At 39.6% G+C, this 23833-nt stretch overlaps 1 protein-coding gene and 1 pseudogene across 5 annotated transcripts in view; both read left to right on the top strand.

Moving 5' to 3' along the window:
* HECTD2 (HECT domain E3 ubiquitin protein ligase 2) overlaps positions 1–23833 on the top strand; it is a 60841-nt gene that overhangs the window by 17415 nt on the left and 19593 nt on the right. For all 4 annotated transcript variants that reach the window (XR_014775806.1, XM_084763846.1, XM_084763847.1 and 1 more), the window contains exons 3-10: positions 13895–14033; positions 14992–15094; positions 15454–15543; positions 18124–18188; positions 19040–19085; positions 20974–21083; positions 22565–22713; positions 23459–23582. Coding sequence is in view for 3 of the 4 variants with exons in the window: in XM_084763846.1 (XP_084619972.1) it covers positions 13895–14033; positions 14992–15094; positions 15454–15543; positions 18124–18188; positions 19040–19085; positions 20974–21083; positions 22565–22713; positions 23459–23582 (826 nt within the window). In the remaining variant the exon portion in view is untranslated. The remainder of the gene's footprint in view (positions 1–13894; positions 14034–14991; positions 15095–15453; positions 15544–18123; positions 18189–19039; positions 19086–20973; positions 21084–22564; positions 22714–23458; positions 23583–23833) is intronic.
* LOC311587373 (ubiquitin-conjugating enzyme E2 variant 1-like) lies at positions 6503–7022 on the top strand (annotated as a pseudogene). The gene has a single exon. The product of its transcript is annotated as a ubiquitin-conjugating enzyme E2 variant 1-like (transcript).

The following is a 23833-nucleotide window of genomic DNA, read 5'->3' as shown; positions in this document are numbered from 1 at the left end:
AAAGGCTGAAATCCAGGCATTGGTTGAGCTGGACTCTGCACAAATATTCTTTTCTAACCTCGTTCAAATTGCTGGCAAAATTGGCACATGTAAGAGCGACGTGCCATCACCTTCCTGACTGTAGACATGAGGTCCTTGCCACACACCTTCTGACTGGGTCTCAGTGATATCACGGCTTGTTCTTTCAAGGCCAGCAACAGGGTCCTTTTATTGAATTTTTTTTTTAATGCATCCAGTATGTTCAACTTTTTGCAACCAGTGGAAGATCCACTTGTAAGGAATTTGTGTGATTGGGCTCTGCCTACCTGGATAGTCTACTCCTTTTAAGGTCACACCTACAGGTTCCAGGTTTAGGACTTTAACATGTCATTTAAAAGATACAGGGACATGGTTAAGCACAACAGAAAGCTGAAACTTTAAGAACACTGGGATGTGTGGAGTATGGAGTACGTATGACAGGAAATCACAATGTGGTAGATAACAGTAACCTTTGTCAAGATTTTTTGTTTAAGTGGTCTTTGCTTCCATTTCCAATTTCTACTTAATGTTTTCTTTTTTATCTTCTTTAATAGGTGTTCATTTTATGTATTGGTGTTTTGCCTACATGTATGTCTGTGTACCGTGTGCATACCTGTAGGCTGCTTTCTTGTCTGTATAGATACCTTGATTTGTGAACTTGGCTTGTCAGCTCACATGTCTATAGGTTTTTGAGTAAATTTGTTGACTCTAACTATATACCACCTAGCCGAACTCCTACCTACAGCCTGTTTTTCTCTCACTGGAGCCAGTCTTGTAGACTCTGGACTTAGCCCCAAACTCACTCAACTTGGGGTTTTTGCACACATCACCCTAGCTGAGTAGGTCTTTCAGCAGACCTCTTTACCTTAATAGAACTCCTATCTAGACACGTGGCTCTTCTGTCTGGATACCACCTTAGCTTTGGTGTGATCACATGTCACAGGTGCTACAGAAGGAACATTTTATTGAATGGAAATTAGACTAAGTCTTTATGGAGGCGTGCTTATAATTCCTTGGCTTTTTTTTTTTTTTTTTTTTTTTGAGAAGCCTCTCTCACTTGTCAGTAAGATTTTTTTCTTCAGAAGTTAAAATTTCTTAGCAGTTATAATTTTCTTCCTTTCCTGAGAGCAGGGCCTACAGCCAGGTGTTCTCTTAACAGCTTCTCCCCCATCTGATCTCCAGGTGGTGATAGAGAAGTCGTAGAAGGCCCACCTGGGTGCCTAACAGCTGATGGAGCCTTTCCTCCCTGTGGGCTGTCAAGTTGGCTGTCCTTTGAGAAAGCTGAGAAGGGTAGGAGGTTTTTACCTACTATAACAGCTGCTAGGGATGATGCATCTTTAAAAAAAACGACCTAGAAGATAAGTAAAGTAGGAGTAGAGTTGTGTGGGTAACACTACATTCTTTCTTACTTTTTGTATTTTTCTTTCCCCCTTTTAGACTTTCTTAAAACATGTTTAAAACAGCACAAAACACTTTTAAATGAAGACAAGCCGTTCTTCCTCAAGCCTTTTGAAATATTTGTTTTGTTGGTAATTCAGGGAAGAGTGGATATGAACTCCCGTTCACCTGGAGACCATGGTTTCATTTCCAGCTGAGCTGATGTAATGAGTTTATTCTTAGCAGAGCCTTGGCGTGACATGAGCTCTGCAGTTCTTACTTGAGGAAAGCATCTTTGTCACTCTAAAATAGCCAAAGGAGGACAGGTGCTCTTAGCTCAGTGGGTAGGTCTGTATGAGGGTCCTATGATGGATGTGCAGTAAGGTGGTAGAGGTCCCGTTTCAGAGCAATTTGAAGGGCAGACAGAAATAAGCAGTTCTAGGAGACCCGAGGCAGGGCTTGCTGTCTGGGGAGAGCAAAGGACATGCCACTTAAGGATACCTACCTTGGGAGTATCTCCAAGGCCTCAGATGACCCTGAACTCTAGGTTTCCTTTGAAAATGAACCACACTTGGACTGAATCTCTAAGATCTTCCCCTAAGTGCCTTAGTTCCTTTCTTTTCTTAGCTATTCCTGGAGAAAGTGTATCTGAAAAAAAATATTGTGCTGCATTAGTTTACTTCTCTTTTTTACTACTCTGCTCCTTACGTGTTTATGTTGGAGAGGGGGAAGGGCTGTTGTCTTCGATCAGAGTTAACTTACGAATAGCACATTTGTGTGATTCAAAGGTGGGCTTAACCTTAAGCCGTCCTAAAGAAGTGGGAGAATACTTAGCGCTTAATGTTCTTCCCAGAATTGCTGCCCCCACAGCAGGCAGTCTCATACAGAGACGCAGACACCAGCTTCGGAGGTGTGCCTGCTTCTCTACTACCTTTCTGAACACATTGGGCTTCCCCGGGGCTTTGACCTCACTCCTCTATACCTTTTCTCCGCATGGTGGCTGCCTACCACCTTGCAGCTGACCCTGCTGCCAGCTGAACTCAAGCAGCCAGGCTTTCTTCTCCCTTCTCCTCCTCGGGGCAGCGGCTGAGCTTTGTAGTTTGTCTGCCTGAGACTTTTCTAGAGTTAAAAAAAAAAAAAGCTATAAAAATAAGTAGCTTCATATGTGTCACTGTCGCATTGTTTTGTTCTATCTCCTGTATTCCATAAACATATATATATATATATATGTATATATGCTTATTCTTATTTCTCTACTTAAAAGACAATGATCCCTACGTGTACGTCAACCAGCACCTTGGGTTGTTATTTTCAGTTGTTATATTTGAGGTATCTTTCTTGGTTTTATTTTTAAAACTATATTCCATTATATTAGATCTACATATTTATTTAGACCACATTAAAATGAATGAGTTGTGTCCACCCCGTTTTGCTTGTTTTAGCAGAAACAGTACCACAAGTGGCTTTGTATATGTTCCATTTGTTCCTCTATATGTGTAAGATATTCCTGAAAGAGTGACTGTCAGATCTGGGCATGTGCGTGTTTCTAGTTTTCTTGAGTTTTGAATCCATGGCCCATTTAGTCTGCACTTGGTAAATAATTTACTGAATAAAGAAAGGAATAGGAAACACTTCTTCTATACTGGCCTGTTTGCCCTACTCTGGTCTTTACTTTTATAAGACAATCTCGTATAAAGCATCTAGCTCATTAAAGATGAGCTTCTACAGAAATAACTCATATTTTTATGGCGAAGACCATAAAAGAACATTTCAGTCATGCTCACAGTTTTGCATACACTTCACTGAACTTGGTAAAAAGTCCATCTCCCAAAACCAGTGAATGTGTTGCTTTATTTGGCTCCGATGGCTAAAGTTCTATGAATCATAGGGTTTTCCCCCCTCTTCTTCCTTTCTCCCACCTTCAAGCTTTATTTTTTGCTAAGTGTTCAAAAAGTACTCTTACAGACAGTGATGTAAACACCACCTGTTATGACTAATCTACTCTGGTCTGTCCCTGTGTCTGCTTCACGCCAAAACTGAAGTAGTCAAAGCGGCACAAGAACCGACCTGAGAGAGGGAGCCGCGCCTGGGGCTCACGCTGCCAGCTGACTTCCTGCAAATGCAGCACACTCTCAACCATCCAACCCCAATAGCCTGTTGCTTAACAGCCAAAGAATGTGGCAGTTGGGGGCAATGACCTATAGAATGTCACCTGTACTTAGTTTTATAATATCAGTACTATGTAAGATGGAATCTGCCAGTTTATTGATTTTGATTTATCTTTGAGGATGTTTTGGTTTTGTTGAGGTGATATTTTTGATACATTCACACTTTATTAACTTGTGTTTTCAAGTAGGTTTCCCTTCTGCTGCTGACTTTATTCATGGTAGAAGATTGGTCAATAGTAGAAATAATACAGGTTTGATAGCTTTTCAGGCCAGGTTTGAATCCTGGCTCTGTAATATATAAACGACCATTCTAGAAAAGTTAGTTTCGTTCTATTTATTTTACCATATGTAAAATGAGGTAATGAAAAGCTGTCCTTCAAATGCACAAGAATTCAGGAGAAGAAAATGTTTAAAACATATTCAGTCCCATGCCTTAGAAAGTTCAGCAAATGTTAGTGGTGAGTAAATTGTTACATGGTTCGTCTGTATATATTGTATGGTGCAGAACTGTAGAAGAGATTATGAGAGCAGACTTCTGTTACCCCAGGATACCTCATGAGCAACTCAGAGCACAATTTTTTAATGTCATAAATGTTGAATATTATAGTGGTTAAATTGAAGACCATGAACACAGCACTGAAGTCAAGAAAAGAGCAGTACCAGCAGGTCTCAGCGAGCCCACTCTAGCTGCACGGTCCTTCTCAGGGGTCACTGCTGTCCCCTCTCTACAGTTACCTCCATAAGAACCCTGTGAAACAGGCAGCTTCTCAGACATCTGATGGGCGATTGTCGGATCAATCCTGTGATGCCGACCAGATACCTGGCTTTCTAGCTCCCTAGAATACTGTACACAGAAGCCGTGAGGTGGCTATCGTTAACTCATTCAGATGGTGGAGCCAGGAAGGAATACAGCAATGTCACCAGAAATACAGACACAGATACTCACAGCACCATTTCTTTGTTTCTCATGGTTTGAAACTGCAGGGTAATGTGCCTTTTAAAATCTCTTACGATACATACTTGGTAGACACTTTCTGTCTATCAGTTCCTATGTTTAAATTCCAGAAAGAGAAGACCCTTGGAGTGTCTCCTCCCTCTGCTTTTTCTCTCCTTCCTCTCTATATCTCCGGTTCTGAGCTCCTGTCTTTACTGTCCTCTTTTCTCTCCCCTTCTCCCCCTTCTTAGCTTTTACTATTCCGTATTTGGGGAGATTTCTTTACATTCTTTAAATTCTTTCTCCTCTGTCCCTATCTCCCTTTCTCTCTCTGCACTGCTGTAGATTGACTGTAGGATTTTGAGTATTGATGCTTATTTTTTATAAACTATCTTATTTGGAGTATTGATGCCTCTGCCTCCCTTGCACCAGCCCCTTAGCTCTCTGCATATGAAAAAGAATGTTAGTGGGGTGCAGACCCTTTTACTTCTCCCAGCTCTTTAGGGTCAATTGGATTCTTTTGGGGGCAGTACCAGTCTCTGTCAACAGCAAATGTAGCAAGCGCTCTCCTCTGAGCCGCTGCATTGAAACATTTCTCTATGTTAGCCACACCGTCCATCTTGGGTCTCCCCAAACTGCTACACACCTCAGGCCACCACCACATGCCAAGCCATCTCTCCATGCTCTACAGTTTATCTACCTCAGAGTCCTGTGCCATGCCGCCACTCTCTGTGCTGTACAAGGCAGGATGTTCCCAGCTGGCAAAGACTATGCCCGCATGAGTCAAGTACAAGCTATGGGCAAACTAAAATCCTACACTTGGTATTAAAACAAAAAATATTTACATAACATAACTAAGTTTACAAAGAAACCAAAACTTCCAGTACACTTGTGTATACCAGGCAAGCATTGCACAGAGTCTAGCAAAGTTGTCTAGACTAACCCCAAATGTATGATTCTTCTTCAGCCTCCTGCCTAGCTGGGATTATAGGCATGCACCCCCATGCTCAGCAGCATAAAGGTCCTTTCTATCGAGTATTTAATTTCTGTCTTTAGCTATTAAGATTTCCTTGTCACACTGTGAATATTTCTTTTAAAGAACTTTCTTATGACATGATTTTTTTTTAATCCATCAGAAGAAACTTTGATAGGTTTCTAAGATAGGTTTCTACCCTACCTCCATTCACGGATTTTGATTAACTCAAGTTCTGTCTTTCTTTCTGTGTCTTACCTTCCACACTGAAGGCATTCGATCGGAAGCTTCTATTTAGTTTTCTGCTTGTCATTTGCAATAGGGAGCCAAATAATTGGAATCCAAAGCACAGGTAAGGGTTATTGATTTTAAGCTTTATCATAAGGTAATATCGGTGGGCTTCTGTTTAGGGATGTCTGTAACGTCATTATTTCTTTTGAGGCATGTCAGATTCTACAAGAAATCTGTAATCTCCTCTTGGGGTGTGAGGAGAGGGGCTGTCATTGTAGAGTGAAGCTGAATTGAATGGTTTGTTGGGAGGCTGGGGATGAAAGTGTTTTCTTGATCATTTTTAGCATTTAGTAATTAGTAATTACTTTCCTTATTCTTTCTGTTCTTATCACCCCACCTGTGACATTTCCCCAGTCCAAAGTGTCTGTTGTATTCTCTCCAAAGAATGTAAATCTCCAGATGTCTGCTGGATTGGAGGAGGGATGGCAGAGAGACCAGTTGGGGATCTAAGCTTGTCTTCAGTTTTCACTTTAGTTCGTATTATTTTAATCCATCAGAAATTCAGTAGAGTAAGTCAAATTCTATCTCATCTTGCTTCACTAAGCCTTGGTGTGTAGCTGCCTTGAATTTTCTAAGTCATTTTTCATACATTGTTTTTGTTTTTGTTTTTTTTTAACCCTTTAAGGCAATGTAGCCATTTGGCTTATTCTTTTTGAATCTGCACATGTATGTTATGAAAATAACAGAGAACCTTTTATTGTAGTTTTAATAGAATTTTGAGAGAAATTAAAAATCTGCTCAGGGTGCAATAGAGACACAAGATGGCAGCCACCACAGGCTCGGGAATAAAAGTCCCTTGAAATTTCCGACTGTTCGAAGAGCTGGAAGAAAGCCAGAAAGGAGTAGGCGATGTCACACTTAGCTGGAGTCTAGAGGATGATGAAGATAAAATGCTTACAAGATGGACAGGGATGATAATTGGGCCTCTAAGAACAATTTATCAAAACAGAATATACAGCCTTAAAATAGAGTGTTGGGCCTAAATACCCAGAAGCACCCCCATCTGTAAAATTTGTAACAAAGGTCAGTATCAGCACTGTGAGTAGTTCAAGTGAAATGGTGGGCCCAAGAGCCACGGCAGTGCTAGCAAAGTGGCAGAATTCCCACAGCATCAAAGTCATCCTAAAGGAACTTGATGATGCCAGAAGAGAACATGGAGCTGCCACAGCTGCCAGAAGGACATTGTTACAGCAACTAGTCACCAGGGCCCTGGCCTCCCCTCCCCATCTACCTACATCTTAATTTTCCACAGTACTGAATTTTCTAGATATATCTGTAGACTTCAAATTACTGGAGAGGAAGCTCCACCCTGTTCTGACAAGAATTTCTTGTCCGTTGGAGATCCCCAAGTTGTGTTGTGTGACATCTTCTGTCGAGAGTAACTGTTGTCTGCCTGCTTGAACCTCTGGGATCAAGAAGATGTGTTGAAATCAGATTCTTCTGGGAGCGGTGAGCACAGCTAACACAACTGTGAACAGATACATCACACAGTATGCTGTGTGGCTGTTGGCATGTGGCCTGGGTCTGCCTTTGCCCGCCCCACCCTCCCACCACAGCTGTGTGGTGGCCCTTAGAATAGATGGGAAGGCTTCAGGTGGCAGCCGTGGGACTGTGCTGGGCTTGGAGTGCTTTGGCTGCACCCTGCTTTCTTAAGTCTTCTGTGATGCCCATCCAAGCCATCAGCCCTACTTCTCTACTCCCATCCTCGGCCAAAGCTTAGATTGTAACCCTCCCCTCCCTCTGAAATTGGCCGTGGGTGAGGAATTCAGGGCTTCCTGTCTCCCCACTTTTATCAGCTTTCCCCATCCTCAACTCCCTTGTTGCCCACCCAACACTTGCTGTGGCCTAAAGCCTCAGATGAGATTGGAAGAACTTGGCCTCCCTCTCTTAGCTCCGGACCACCAGCCAGGGAAGGGAGTGCCAGGTCCTCCTTGGTGGTTCTGCCTATAGAGAAAGGCCATGCAGAGAGTCCTGAGTGCACACTGTTCTGAGCTGGTTCCTTGTCCTGTAACCGCTTTGCTTTTATACATTGAAGAGGTTTGAACAGGGCTGTGTATTACCCTGGCCACCAATCAGGTCTGATGTGGAGCCTGACAGCTGGACCACAAGGCCCTGACCCTGTGGACTCAGGTTTCAGTGTTGCTCCTCAGACCCTCAGCAGGGACCCGGAGGAACTCTGTGTCACTGTGTTTGTAGACTGGTGCGCCTGATCTCCTGGCTCATTGCTATGTTCCCCACTCTCAAGACCACTAAATGTTAAAATGCAGATGCATACCAAAATAAAGGCAATTTGTTGTGTTGCAAAAAAACAACAACAACAACAACAAAAAACCCTGCTCAGTTGGCCATTTATCTTGAAAAGCCTCCATTTGTTCCTTCAATTCTTTAAAAATATTTATTTATTATATATGTATGTATACCCAAGTGTGTGTGGGTGTATGTATACATACATATGTACATGCATGCATGCATGTACCATATACATGGAAGTTCCCACAGAGGCAAAAGGAGAGTATCAGATCCCCCGAACCATTTCAGGAAGTAATGATTGCCAGATGTGGGTGTTGGGTGCCAAACCCAGGTATTCTACAAGAGCAACAGGGTCTCTTTAACTACTGCACCATCCCTTCAGCCTCCCTTATTTGTTTCAAAGATGAGACATGAAATTCTGAGAGATGACTTGATTGTCCCAAGGTCACATTTTCTGTCATCTACTTGCATTATAGCAACCAACAAAAATTAGTAATTAAAACAATAACAGTATTTATTTAATACATAAATATATAGTTTGGAAGGGGGTCTTTCTTCTAATGAGCATCATCTGAGGTGTCTTGAAAAATGAGGGACCTGAAGATTTGCTGAACGTTTATGAGGTAGGAGTCTTGGTCTGTAGATGGGCCTGGGACTAGGTGCCTTGTGGCTTCCTAGCCTTCTGTACAGGGTAGTGACTGAATAATCCCAATGAGAAAGCCAAACAAAACTTGCATGGCCTTTTATAACCAACTCATGATTACACTACATTTTATTAACAGATATTAGCAGGCTGGCCCATAATCAAAAGGATGGCAACTAACTAGACTCCATCTTTTGATTGAAGGAATATCAAAAAAACCTATGGGCATATTTCAAAACTACTGCATCTGTGGATATAATATATAGACCCAGAAAAAGAGGAAGGGTTTTTGATTCTTCCAAAACTGTCCTTAAAGCATTCTGCAGAGCAGGACTCTATACCTGAAATGAGGCTTTTAGGTGACATGTACATTTTACTTTCCTTTGTACTTAGGCTTCTCTATAACAGATCATGATACTAATCACACTCATGAGACACTTTTTCATTCGATTGTTTTGTAAGTCCTGTCCATTTTGTTTTTGAATAGTTGTTGGAACACAGTTCAAGAATGAAATCATGGGAGAATTCTGAGTGCTTGTGGAAAAAAACTGCCCCCCCCCAAAAAAACGAGTCTAGAGTCTTGTGACCTCAGTTTCTTCAAAACACAGAACTGTTCTTGCGATGTGTTTTCATTTTCTCCCAGGTGTAGGAGGCAAGAGTATGTTTACTCCAGCTGTTATTCATATGCCTCTATCTTAGTTCGGGTTTCTACTGCTGTGCAGAGACACCATGGCCACGGCAGCTCTTATGAAGAAGAGCATTTAATAGGGGCTGGCTTACAGTTCAGAGATTGAGTCCATTATCACTGTGGCGGGAAGCATGGTGGCACAGAGGAAGACACGGTGCTGCTGGAGAGGTAGCTGAGAGTTCTGTATCTATCGGGATCATTTGGATTGGCAGACAGCAGGAAAAGTGAGACACTGAGCTTGGCTTGAGTGTCTGAGACCCCAGAGCCCACCCCACAGACACACTTCCTCCAACAAGGCCACACCGCTAATCGTGCCATTCCCCATGGGCCTACGGGGGCCGTTTTCATTCAGACCACCACAGACTCTATGATGTGTGGCTTGTCTTTATGATTGTATATTTTACTCAGGCATTTTTTTTCTTAATCCTTAAAGTATAAATTGATGCTCTGAAAAAAGTTGGCTATTGCATGAGACTTTAGATCCCCTCATTTTTAGGCCCCATTCTCCCAGAGTCACACTGCCAACTAGAGCAGCAAACAGCTAGAATATAAAGAATCCCAAAGTGCTGGTATCTTAAACACAGAAAGGATGAGCTACTCACAGCCAAGCAGTCCATGCAGTTACACCCCAAGGTGGCCTTTCAAGTCCTCTGCAACCTTACAAATAGCCGACCATTTCATTCATTCTGCATTAGAGCTGACTATCTAAGGTGAACAGTAATCCAGCAAGCAATAGGTTCAGCCTCTTATTTTCAAGGCTGGTGCTTTCCCAGTACTAATGAAACTTAGAGTATAATATTTTGCAGTTGTGTATTAAAAGCAGAACCTCTTTGTATGTCAGTACTTCATTGTCAGCAGCACATAGACCTAGGTCCCTTCTCTTGAACACACAATATACATAAACTTTTTTTATCTCTGAGCTACTGTTGCTATGTGTGATGGCTGTGCAGGAGCAGTCTTTAGATAACCAACCAAAATGTCAGTTTTCAACCCATAAATAGTGAGATGGCAAAATTTTGCAAATAATCTTACACCCTTATACATAACTATATTACAATCCACACACATTTTAATATACTACCAACCCTCATCATGGTTGTATTCTTCCATTGGCTTCAAGTGTTTTACTTAATGTTTCTAGGCAACCAAGTAAATCTGGCAGTTTATTAAAAGGAAGGAAAAATGATTACTGCTTATCAATTTAGCACTGAGTGTTCTCAAGTATTGGCTGAATGAAACCTAAATGGCAGGTTTTCACAGATGTATTTTGATTTCTTTACTATACTACAATATCCTCATATATTTTAGAGTTTCATATGTCAGAATGAAAATTTTTCTCCTGTTTATGATATCAAAATGAAGTTTAATTAATCACCATGGTTATTGGTTTTTTTCTTTTGAATTAAATGTTAATGGAAACCATCTGTGAGAAAAGGCAGAAGACCTATCTCTAGAAACAATGCCTTGATATTTAGGGACATGAGAGCAGCTGTGAGCTGTTATTTTTCTTCCCTTAATAGCTGAATGTCACATCCTGTAATTTGGCTTCCATTCACTGATATGAGCAAGGGATTCAGCTCTTCTTTCAGACGTGGAGTTCATTAACATGCATGTTAACATCTGCAGTTTTCTCCAGTCAAGTTAGCTTTGGAACTAAAAATAGAGCCTGCTGTTGGCCTCTGGATGATGATGCTTCCCTGGACGGTCCTCCTGGTCTTGGTGTGACTGTCTCTCTTATATAAGACCCTCCCCACTCTCAGGCTCTGCCAGCATCGAGTTCTCTTACTAACTCGAATTTCACTGTTCTTCCACCTCAGCATGGTATCAATAAGAGTGAGTGGGTATAAAAATGTGCACTCATATAGGCTTAGTTTGTGAATAAGTTGATTTATATTTGAATGTGTCTGTTTGTGTTTAATAGTGGGTGTTTATAGCCAGGTTGGGAAAAGTGTGTGGGAAGGGATAGGAAAGGGTAGTGAAGATTGAGAAAAATGGGAAAAGCCACTGAAGATCATCGTAACAAGACTGGAGTTTATTTCTTTTCTGCTGCAATGCCCCCCCCCATTGAGAAAAATTTCTAAACATAAGAAATTATTTCTGGAAATATTTAATTTTTATTGCTAATAAATCAAGGCTTTATCAAATCTTTGTTTACAGTACAAACTTTTAGATCCTTAATATTTAGATACTTAGTACGAGGAATAAAATAATGATGGAAACAAAGAAATGTAATAATCTCTATTGTATGTTTTCATCATCACTGTCTTCTCGCCTCACGTCTCTGGATAGTCTATCACAGTGGGAGCCCTAGACAACAGTGTCAGCGTCACCTGCGAGCAGCTAGAGTCAGTCTCTAATCCCCCACCCCACCTGCTTTACCACAGATCACCGCAGACTCTAAGGAGGGCTCGGTCGTCAGAGCTCCACACTTAGTAAAGCTCAAAAGCCACACTCTCTGGACTATGAAAAATTGAAAATTCTACTATCTTCCAATAGGAAAGTTTATTATAAAATACCACGTTACCTAGCGTTTTGTACCTGGGACAAAGGGAGGGAAGATTTTTTTCAAGTCACCGACTCAGTTGATTCTCTGGTAGCCCCATTATACATGGGACAAACTCAGAACAGTAGAGTGGTTCACCTCATGGCAGGTGGAAACAGAGCGAGTCTGAGGATAAGATGCATCCTCCGAAGGCACACTTCCAGGAAGTAACAACTGGTGGCTTGAATGATAGAGTTGAATGCTTGGTCACCAGGCAGTGGCACTGTTTGAAAGGATTAGGAGCTGTGGCATTGTTGGAGGAAGTGCATCAGTGGAGGTGGGCCAGTGACTGTCTCTTCCTGCTGCCCACAGAGCGGAATGTAGAAGCTCCGTCTCCAGCACCTCGTCTGCCTGCACACTGCCGTGCTCCCACCATGATAATGGACACAGCCTCTAACACTAAGCCCCAGTTAAATACTTGCTTTTTATAAGAGTTTCTGTGGTCATGGTGTCTCTTCACAGCATTAGAACACTGACTAAAACAGTAAACCTCTGGCCCCACCTCCTAGTAGCCCATTTAACTCTTAGCTTGCCGGTGATGACATCAGCACCCTGATGATGACTTACTGTTTACTGAAGTGTTTACACATACTTCAGTAAAGAAAAACACAGTAGAAGAGATTTAGATCGCAAGTTTCCTAATTATAAAAATGTAAATTACTCAAGGGAAAAGTAGATAAAATTATCTAATACAGTGGTGAAAGAAATTTCTGTTTGCTAGACTAAAAACTAAGGGGCAGGCGCCATATTCTGTGAGCAGCAGAAACAGCACAGTTTTCAGTCTCCTTCAATTCACTATGTAAAACATAGGTTAACTATGTATCAGTGTTTAATTAAAGTCATGAACATAATTTACAATAAAATTAACTGATAAAATGGCCACTTAAACCCCTAAAAATAATCAAAACAAATAACCAAAAATATAAGTTCTCTCTGGTATTAGCTGCTGGGCAGGCAGTATCAGGAGAAGGGAGCAAAGTTGTTTGCTAGACCCTGGAATAAAAGAGTTTCAAAATAAGCTCAGAAGGCTCTAGAACAAAAGTCGAAGGTAGAAGGATTTTTGTCAAGAGCAGATGAAGGTAGAGGCCTCATGCTGAGATCTTAAGGAAGCAATAAGATCCCTGAGAATTCTCAGATAACGATAGCCCTGCCTATCACAGGACACCCCATACTGAACATCATAGCAAATGAAGAAAAATAATACCTGAGTGCAAGTAGCAGGGAAGATATGGGTCCTGGAGATCTCAGAAGACAAGCTTCCATTTGTTTGGACTTACACAAAAACAGCAAAGGACTGAAGTGTACTTGGTTCTGAGAGCTCAAAAATAACATTTTCAAGTAAAATTTAACACAGGAAAGGATCAGTGCTAAATTCTGTACATTTCAATTACAACTTTTTATTATAAGGAACTAAGGAACAGCCATGAAGACCATGAAAACACAAAAAATGCATGTCCTCAATAAGAAAATAAGATCTTAAATTCATGTAACTACTTAAAGAAAATGAAAGAATACAGGTTAGAACAAAACTCAAAAATAAGGGGACAGAGGGAATTAAGATCTTACTTATTGTGGACAGTGATAAGAAAATGCTAATACTTACAAATTATAAGGGCATATATAAGTGATTTGCATATTTTAAAAAGCATTAATAGTAGTTTCACTGAAATATATCTTGAAAGACATTTTAAAAAGGAAGGAGAGAGAAAAAACTATTCATATAATTCACTGATCTTTGGGTTTGGGGAGAAGTGGGGATAGGCAGTCAGCTCTAAATCCATATAAGTTGTCGTCAAATAGCTGTTAAAGGTCTGAATTTATGGAAGACATGGCCAAATGGCTGTTAGAAATGAAGAGCCGGGGGAGTGCCCTTCACTGGCTGTGATGCATACTCCCAAAGTGAACACGCTATACAATACTTTGTTTTCTGTTCATGTTGAATTCCCCTGATATTTACTAAGTTGGAAAAGCTTTGATTCATTCCATGAAATGTTCTCTTGCACGTCACAGTGAGAGACCTACCACCAATTTGTCTTGATGTTAGACAAAAACAGCGCACGTCTATGGATTCATTACCATCGGAAGTGAAGGTCCCAGCTCTTCCAGAACCTACCCTTCCCAGCCAGCCCAAAACTGTGAGAGACTTTGAGTAAGTTCCAACTCACTCTTCTGTGTAGACTGATACCATCTGCAGGCCAGTGCTTTACAGTGCTGTGCCTGAAAAGTTAGCTGAACTTTTGTTTGTTTAGTGGGTTGGTGTTTTTGAGACAGGGTCTCTCTGTGTAGCCTTGGCTATCCTGGACTCACTTTGTAGACCAGGCTAGCCTCGAACTCGCAGCGATCTGCCTACCTCTGCCTCCCAAGTGCTGGGATTAAAGGCATGTGCCACCACCGTCTGGCAGATTCTTAGTAAGATATTAGACAAAATTGAAGACAAAAAAGAAAGATATCTCAAGTTGAAGATGCAAACAGTGTGAGTAATGCACAGTGGGTATGTTGTAGCAGAAGAGAGTAAGCACCAAGAGAAGCTGAGTCAAAGCTGGCCCCAAAAGGTCGCAATTAAATCATCAACTCTACCATTAAAACACACACACACACACAGGAATTCATCTGCTTTGTAGCCATACTATAAAGCTGTGTCACCACTCAGAAAATTAAAATGCATAACTTGAAGCACTAAAGTGGGAGTGAGAAAGTAGAGGCGCTGGCCTGTGAAGGAAAAGGAAAGGGTGAGAGTGGCTCATGTTGGGTGAAGGTTTTTAACTGGACATGGTAGAGCACACCAGTCGTCCCAGCCCTTAGGAGACTGAGGCAGGGGCAACACCCACGTTTGAAGCCATTGTGGGCTACAGAACAATACTCTCTTAGGGGGAAAAAAAAACTTAAAAACAAGGGTAAATGGAAAAGTTGTAGCTGAATCAATATTTTAATGTAATTAAGAACTACACATTTATATGCTGTTTTTGTATCAACTATAACAGATTTACGATGTTTTCAGTGTTAAAATGATATATTCAGCATGACATTCATTTTTTAAAAGAAATACTGTTTATCTGAATGAATTTTCTCTCCATTTAATGGTTAATATGATTTTGCTTGTTTCTTAGGGAAGATTTAGAAAAGGCTGAGTCAACAGGAAATTGGAAAACAATACATGCTTTTTATATAACAACATTTGATTCCTTCCCAGAATTAAATGCTGCATTTAAGGTAATAAGTAATATATAATAGATACTTTTCATTCATTATTTTGAATAAATGAGATTCCATTTTATAGCCAGTATTGACTTAAACAGTATATGCATTGTAAAATTATCAAAATATTGTTTTTGATTTAGTAAATATTGTATTTATTTCACTATTACTAATGTTTGATTTCTTTCTACTTTAAAAAAGTTATTAAAGCCATTCTTAACATTCATTTTTATTTTCAATAATTGCCTTAATACTTCTTTTTTGGTAATTGGACAATAAGATTAGTGGAAATTATAAAAAATGTATAATTCAGATATTATTAGGACTACTCCATGAAATGTTAAACATATTTAATTCTTTAATTGAATTTTCAGAAAGATGCAACAGCCTCATTTAATACTATTGAGGACTCTGGGGTTAATGCTCCTTTGGTGAATGCTGTATTTGATGCCTTACTTAATACGGTAAGTATTGTTTGTGAACATATTTCAGTAGTATAATTCTTTGTCTCTTCTTTATTTCATGCTTTTATTTTAATTAAAAAGTTTTTCATTTATGTGTATGTTTGTGTGGATGTGTGCTGTATGTATAAGGGTGCCCACAGAGGCCAGAAGAGGGCACCTAATCCCCTGGATGGTGATTGTGAGCTTCCTGTATGGAGCTGGGAACTGAATTCAGTCTTCTGGAAGAACAGCAAGTGCCCCTGATCACTTTATGCACTTGACCATCTCTCCAGTTCCTCTATTTCAAATGCAGCCATTTTGTAACATAATTGCACTAGAATATCTGATATAATTTTATGATAAATAGAATTGGAATTTTCAGAAAGTTAGGTCATTCTTTTTCTAATTATCTGAGACTTAAATAGAAATTACTTCTCTATCTAATCTACATTTAGAAAGAATTCCTTAAATCCTGCTTCATTTACTCAGGAAGAGTGACTTGAAGGATTCTCAGATTTAATTCTGAATCACTTATAGGAAGTGCTCATTAACACAGTTCTTGGAGTGAGGAGGTCTTCAGTAGAAATCAAGAGTTCATAGCAGCTTTATTGTAACAGCCAGAATCTGGAAACAACCTAGATGTCCCTCAACCGAAGAATGGATAAAGAAACTGTGGTGCATTTACACAATGGAATACCACTCAGCTATCAAAAACAAAGAAATCTTAAAATTTGCAGGCAAATGGATGGAACTAGAAAAGATCGTCCTGAGTGAAGTAACCCAGACCCAGAAAGACACACGTGGTGTATACTCATAAGTGGATATTAGCCCAACATAGATGTCTTCTGAGAGCCTCCACCCAGCGAGGGATTGGGACAGATGCTGCAACTGGCAGCTGGACTCTGGCCCAAGTGCTGAGAGTCATATGGAAAAGTGGAATGGAAGGACCCAGAGGGGTCAGGAGCTCCACAGGGAGACCATCAAGGCTGGTGGATCTGGACCCAGTGGGGCCTGACAAACTGATGCACCAGGCAAAGACAGTGCATGCAGAGAACCTAGATGTGGAATCACAGATGTAGCCGATGGACAGCTCATTCTCCGCATGGAGGGTGGGATCTGGGGGGGGGGGGGGAACTGCCTCTGACATGAACTCTGAAGCCCGTGATTTGATCATTTCCCCTTGGAGAGGCGGCCTTGTGGGCCCACAGTGGACTGATAGGCTGTGGTCAGATGGAGGGGGAGGAGTCCCCTCCCCCCCTGTCAGAGGACTAGGTGAGGGCAATAGGGCGGAAGGGTAAGGGAGTAGGAGGGTGGGTACAGAAGGATACGAGCCAGGGGGTAACGGTAATGTGAATAAATTATAAAGAAAAAAGAAGTCAAGAATTTTCTTTAGTTTGTTAATGTGATTAATTATATACATCTACCTCCAAAGGTCAAATCAGCCTTGAAAGGTTGGAATAAATCCTACATGGCCATAGTGTATAATGCTTTTTGTATGTTTTGAGCTCAATTTGTTGATTTTGTGTGTGTGTTTTACATCTATGTTTAAGAGGAATACTGGTCTATCCCAGTGGTCCTCAGCCTTTATGTAACCCTTTAACACAGTTCCTCATGGTGTGGTAACCATAAAATTATTTTCATTGCTACTTCATAACTGTAATTGCTACTGTAATGAATCATAATGCAAATATTTTTTGGATATAGAGGTTTGCCAAAGGAGTCACATCCAACATGTTGAAAAAAATGGTCTCTACTTTCCTTTCTTATGATTTTGTTTGTTTGGGACATTAGGGTAAAATTTTTTTTCTTTTAGTTGGTTATTCACTAACAAATAACCCCTGAAAACATACATACATACATGTAACACTAAAAATACTATATGTATATCATTACATATTAATTAATGCAAAAAAGAAGCCATGACTCTGAAAGAGAGCAAAGCAGGCTATGTGGAAGGCGTGGAGGAAGGAAAGGGAAGGGGAAGGATATAATTACATCATAATCTCAAAACAAAAAATGTAATTTTAATAGAACATAACTTGGTTGCTCTTGTTAAATTACCAAGAGTAACTTGTTAGGATTAGATGAGTCCCAAACAGCCAGGTATAATTGTTCAGACTTGTAATCCGAGCAGTGAAGAAGCTGAGGGAGATCAAAAGTTCAAGGCCAGCCTGGGTTATATAGTGAGATGTTTGGCACAGAAAACATAACTTGGATCTATGTGTACATATGCAAAACATATGCCAAACATTTTAAATCAGTAAATACAGTACAGTTGGGCTTGTACTCATGGTTTTGTCTTCTCAAGGAGAGGAAAATGAAGTTGGTTTTCAGTTACATAAAATTGTTGTTGGTCATCAAAGGATCACCATGTATATTTCTGCAAATTATACACTGCTTATCCCAGAGGGCAACTTCATAATAATCTACACCATCAGTGCTCCCTGGGCTTCTTGAGTATGAAGTGGATACTGCGCTTAGTGTCATTCTACAGTCATTACATCTGCTTGTAATTATTCAGACGTCTATAAATCAAATTAATATAAAAATCACAAAATACCCTAGTAATTATTATATCATCTTATTTTCTTTTGCCTCCAGCCTCAAGATATTCAGAAGTCAGTACTGAAGGGAATCATTAACAGCCTGTTACGAGAATGGAAAGGGTAATTGTAACTGGATTTTAATCTATGTAGATGGCTTAGATACGTATCTCATGTATCTTTAATATATGTGAGTATGTTTTACTCTTAGGAGGTATCTTTTCTTATTTATTCATTTTACATCCTGGCCATAGCCTCATTCCCTCCTCTCCTCCCAGTCACAGCCTCCCTCCAACCCCCATCCCCTATTTCTCAGATAAGGGGAACCCCTTCCCATTTACCCCAGCTCATCAAGTTGTATCAGGACAGACAGTGTCCTCTTCTGTGGCCTGGACATTTCTGCCACTTCAGGAGTGGACTATAAGCAGAAGCACATTTTCTTTCTCTAATGAATAAATAAATATTAAGTAAAAATAATCCATGTTAAAACAAAATTATAAGTATTTTTAAGCTGCTGGTTATAAACTTTTTTTGTTTGTTTGTTTTTTGTTTTTTGAGACAGGGTTTCTCTGTGTAGCCTTGGCTGTCCGAGGCTCACTTTGTAGACCAGGCTGGCCTCGAATGAATTCACAGCAATCCACCTGCCTCTGCCTCCCAAGTGCTGAGATTAAAAGTGTGTGCCACCACCGCCCGACAGTTATAGACATTTAACCATTTTCATAGTTAGCATGGCTTTTACCTTAAAATGCTACAGCTTTGCTCAGTAATTTGCTCTTTAAGTGGTACTCACAACCAGAACACTATTTTTCCAGCATACTCGAGACATGTTTGTTAGTCTATAAAAATAATGCATATAAATTTAAATTCATTTTGTCTTCTTGGTTCTTATAAACACATATAGTGGTCATATTTTGTTAGATAGTATGAAATCAAACTACTCATCTGTAATCAATCATGCATGGTTCCTTTTTCAGCCCACGAACAAAAGATGATCTCAGAGCGTATTTTATCCTGTTACAGGTAAGTGAGAACTAGTGAATTCATATGTCAGTTTGCACGTGCAAATTTATCAGATAACTGTTACTCGGCAATAGGACTAATATTCTTTAGAATAATAGTTACTTGTAATCTAAAGACTAGCATTGTAACAAATGCTCAGATGCTAAATTATCTGAGGGATTAAATTATAAATGTGTTCTTACCCTCTTCCACAGTGTTTGGGAAGAAGCACAGCAGATGTTTTCCCTCTCCATTCACTCTTTCCTTTGAACTAATTGGGAAAGGCTATGAGGAATTTCCCCGTCTACTGGGTTTCTAACTTCTCTCTACTTCTCAGTAATGTTCATTAGAATTCTGATAGAAACATAAAAGCTATTTCTATTTGTTATAAAGGAAAATGACACTTGCCTTTCCATGAGGGAGATGTGGATTCAAAAGTATAAAAATATATTAAGGTGTTAAGTAAAAGCTAATTTTAATTTTAATTATTTTTTGAAAAATATATTAGTTAACACACTACACCTGTGTCATTCCTTGTAATTTATAAGTTGTTCAGGTATATTAACTCATCTGAAGGTAAAAATATTAAGCTACAGTGTTTACTTTAGTATTATGGTATTGTCAGTATCATGTTCAAATAAAAGAAACATAGGAAACGAACATATGGGAAGAGAAGGGGGAAAATGACCAAGAAAGATAAAGGAAACAAATGAGCAAGGCATCAGAACTGGAAGGAAAAAGGCAACATGCAGAGAGAGAAAGGCTACAAAATGACCCCGTGAAGCTCAGCTACGGTAGAGGACAGTGTTAGTCAGCTGTAAGGTCTGCTTACACACCACCCTTTCCTGAGCTGCCACTGGAGGAAGGGCTCAGCACCCTCAGTTCACTCTTGCCTGCCAGTCAGTTTTAAAAATCAGTGTCTCCTCTGCCTCCCTGTCTCTCCTCTCCCTTCTCTTCTCTTCTCTTCTGTTCTCTTCTCTTCTCTCTCTCTCTCTCTCTCTCTCTCTCTCTCTCTCTCTCTCTCTCTCTTCCTCTCTCTCTTTTAAATCACAATTGGATTAATTTTTTATTTATTTTTAGTTTTTATCCGTGTGTCTGTGTGCGAGCTATGCATGTGGAGTACCCATGACAATTAGTCACATGCCCTGGAACTGACACTGCACACAGCTGTGGGTGCTGGAGCCAAATCCAGGTCCTCTGGAAGGGCAGCAGGTGCTCCGAACCACCCGGCCATCTCACCAGCTGGCGCCTGATTTTAACAGTCATGGAAATTTCTGAAATGTACACTGTAATAGAGCTTCAGCTTTAAAAATAAATAAACACGGGCTTTGCTTAGTTTGTGAGCAGTCTTTCAGTCCTTCAACATTTAAAAGTTGTCAGTGCATCCTTGTTCTTTGTGACATATGAAGTTTACTCATTTCCCAGTGCAAAAGTTTTACAACTAGCATTTACATTATTTTCCTTTTGTTTTTTTTTTTAATCAAGAAAAATCACATTATTTTGTTGCTATTTAATTGGATAACTGATTTATGAAAGATGGAACTAGGTGATTTATATATGTTTTCTCTTTTAAAACTCAAAACAACTCATAAGATACATATTATTTCCATCTTACAGCTGAGGAACTTGAGAAGTAAAGTTTTAAAAGCATGTCTAATGGCACAGAGCTAATTTGCGGTAGAGCCAACCCTCAGACCCAGATCTTACGCGACTTCAAGACCTGTGCTTCGTACATTTGTTTGTACTGCAACAGAAACCAGGCTTGCTTAAATAAATAACTAGTCGATTATTTTTAAAGAACTGCACAAACTCAAATGTAGCTTCCTGAATCTGCCACTTAAATCTCAGTAAGCTTTGGGATTTTACTTGTTAACACGATTTTAACAATTATCTTTAATATCTTTTTCAGAATCCTCAGTTTAATATCACGTCTACATATGTCATCTATGCTCACTTGCTGCGACAGATAGCCACCTTAGTGGAAGCTGACCACCATTTCCTGGTCCACTGGCTTAAAAAGTAAACAAGCGCCTTCACAGTCTCTCAGTTTCAAGTGTAATATTATTAATTTTATGATAAACTATTATAAACTATTTGACTATTTTGAAGGTTTTTAGGATTGATGTTTATACTTTGAAATGTTTCAAAAGCCAGTTATAAAATGTATACTTTAGTAATATATAAAAGATTTTAAAATCTATTTTTAATCTAAGTAACCATAGTTTTATGAAATTTATTGAAAATACTCACCACTTGCAGTTTTTATATAGCATATTTCTGCTTTTATACATCTCTACTGGATTTGATCGGCTATTATTTTATTGTGTATTTTTTAATTCCCTCTGTTATTAACATGTCTTACTATATATGTGATACTTTCTCCTTGCCTTACTAAAAATACCAGATTACAAAAGCACATTACTTCTTCCCCTCAAGACTATATTTACATTAAGAGGCATTTTCCCATGATGGAAAAAAGCTAAAAAGACAAAAATATTTCCAGAATAAAATTTAGGTACTGTCAGCCCTCATTATTCACACTAACTGTGTTTACAGAGTCCCCATCAGTCCCGATGAACTAGCAGAGCTCACTGAGCCCATGCACAGGGCCTCACCACGAGCCTCTGCTTACAGCCATCTCAGCAAGCAACCATTTTATGACTGCTTATACTTGATGCTTTATTCCTTATAAGTTGATTGGTTAAATTGAGACCATGATGGCCGTCCTATAAGCCATGCCAGTATGGCTATGACACAGTTTCTTTGTACAAAACACCGACCACATCCTTCTTGCTCATTGGAATTAATTTTTATGTTGTATAATTTTTGGTTTTGCTTTTGGATTTTGAGAAAGTCTGGATTCTGTGCCTGAGGCTGGCGTAAAACTCACCATGTATCCTAATGGACCTCTAACTCAGAATCCTCCCGTCTCAGCCTCTCAATTACAGGGATGAGAGGTGTCCACTGCCATGCCTGGCTGAAGGGCCATTTTGAAGTAACAGAATCATCAAAAAGCATAAAATACGAAAGACATGTTACTAGACTTTAGAAAGGACACTTGGTTACAGTATGAGGCCTTAGAGAAGCGTGAGAGCACTGCCTTGCTGACTTGCTTCATGCATGCCAGATGACTCAGGTTTCCCACCATTGTTTTGTGCCCTCAGATGGCCATGAAAGCACACATGTGGAGGAAGGAATAAACTTTAGCATACAGGTTAGCTTCAAGAAGAGGATCTGTGAATAATGAAACTGACTAAATACTGAAAGCCTTAAAAATTATGAGCGACACCACAGTAATTTTGGTATTTATTTCTTATTTGAGAAGCAGTGTAAGTGGCAGGAGTTCATGCCTTTTGAAATGTTGTCAACTTAACAAATGTAATTTGTGAGAATGAATAGTCTGTATTCTATGTGTATAGGATGTAGTTTGATCTCTTAACAAATATATTGATAAAGTAAGAAATAAAAAATGATTGGAATTGTTTCAAATACCTTACCAGATTATCCCAGAAGAAATTCAAGCAGCTGGTAGAGAGATTGCTACAGTTTGTTTCTTTACGGCTGTTCCCAGCAAAACCTGAAGAATTCCCACCTCTAACGAAGTGTGCCTGGTGGATCCCGTCGGCCTCTAAAGTTCTGGCTTTACTCAGTAGGTTCTGATTCCCCTCACTCCCGCGTTTCCCTGATAGGTATTAGAGCCGGACCATAAGGGGCTCAGTGCTAGATGGCCACCCTCAACTGGTAAACCATGATTTTGAAGGAAAAAAGGTTCTGCTTTGTTTATGAATTTTACAATATATAAAAATGTTATAATAACTTTTATACATTTGGTGTTTGGTGTACATGAATATCTGTGTGGGGGAGTTGAATCCATTAGAACAGGAGTTACAGACAGTTGAGCTGCCACCTGGGTGCTGGGAACTGAACCCAGGTCCTCTGAAAGAGCAGCCAGTGCTCTTAACCTCTGAGCCATCTCTCCAATCCCTATATAATTTTTTTTAAATTATAAATGTTTTATAAAGCTGAGGAAAGCTTTGTTTATGCATGCAGTATTTTGTATTATAGTCTTAAGTGCATGTGATTTATTAAGTATTCTTGAGAAAACATGAAGTCCCACTGATTACTGAGGACTCCTAACGAGACGACACTAGAGGGGAAATGACAAGAAGGTGCCCATCTGCTCCCTTCTCTAAAAATTTTTATGATCCTCATCATAAAGTAAGAATAGCTGTACTTTGACCACCGAGTTTAAAATGGCCTTTTCATTGGAACTGCAGTTATTTAAAACAGGAGTTTAAGGTTAACTAACCAGTAGATATTAAAAGAATGTGCTTATTATTGGAATGAATCACATGCATGTTGAGAAAGCACTATGTGAGAATTTATCTTCACAGATACTGCCAACAACTTGCTCCACCCTCCCCTCATTCCTTACACTGATTTCTATAATTCCACCTTGGATCACATTGATCTCATGGAAGAGTATCATACTTGGCAGAGCTTTGGAAATTCTCACAGGTATGATCAGTAGCTCATCTCATTATTACCTAGCAAACTGCTATTTAAAATAACTGGATTTTTAAATTTGTATAAATAATATATAGAGAGTTCCTGTATGTATAGACATGTATCATTTAGATATGTAGCTTTAAAATGTCATTGTGTCTATCAAGAGGTTTTACTTTTGCTACATTTTGAGCTTATGCAATGTTAATAAAGTTTTGTTTTGTTTCAAGAGCAGCAGGGGTCTTCCCTCGGTATGAGGTTTC

Source organism: Acomys minous (assembly GCF_964271855.1).
Source record: "Acomys minous genome assembly, chromosome: 2".
Lineage (NCBI taxonomy): Eukaryota > Metazoa > Chordata > Mammalia > Rodentia > Muridae > Acomys > Acomys minous.
This window is presented reverse-complemented; position numbering and strand designations above follow the sequence as displayed.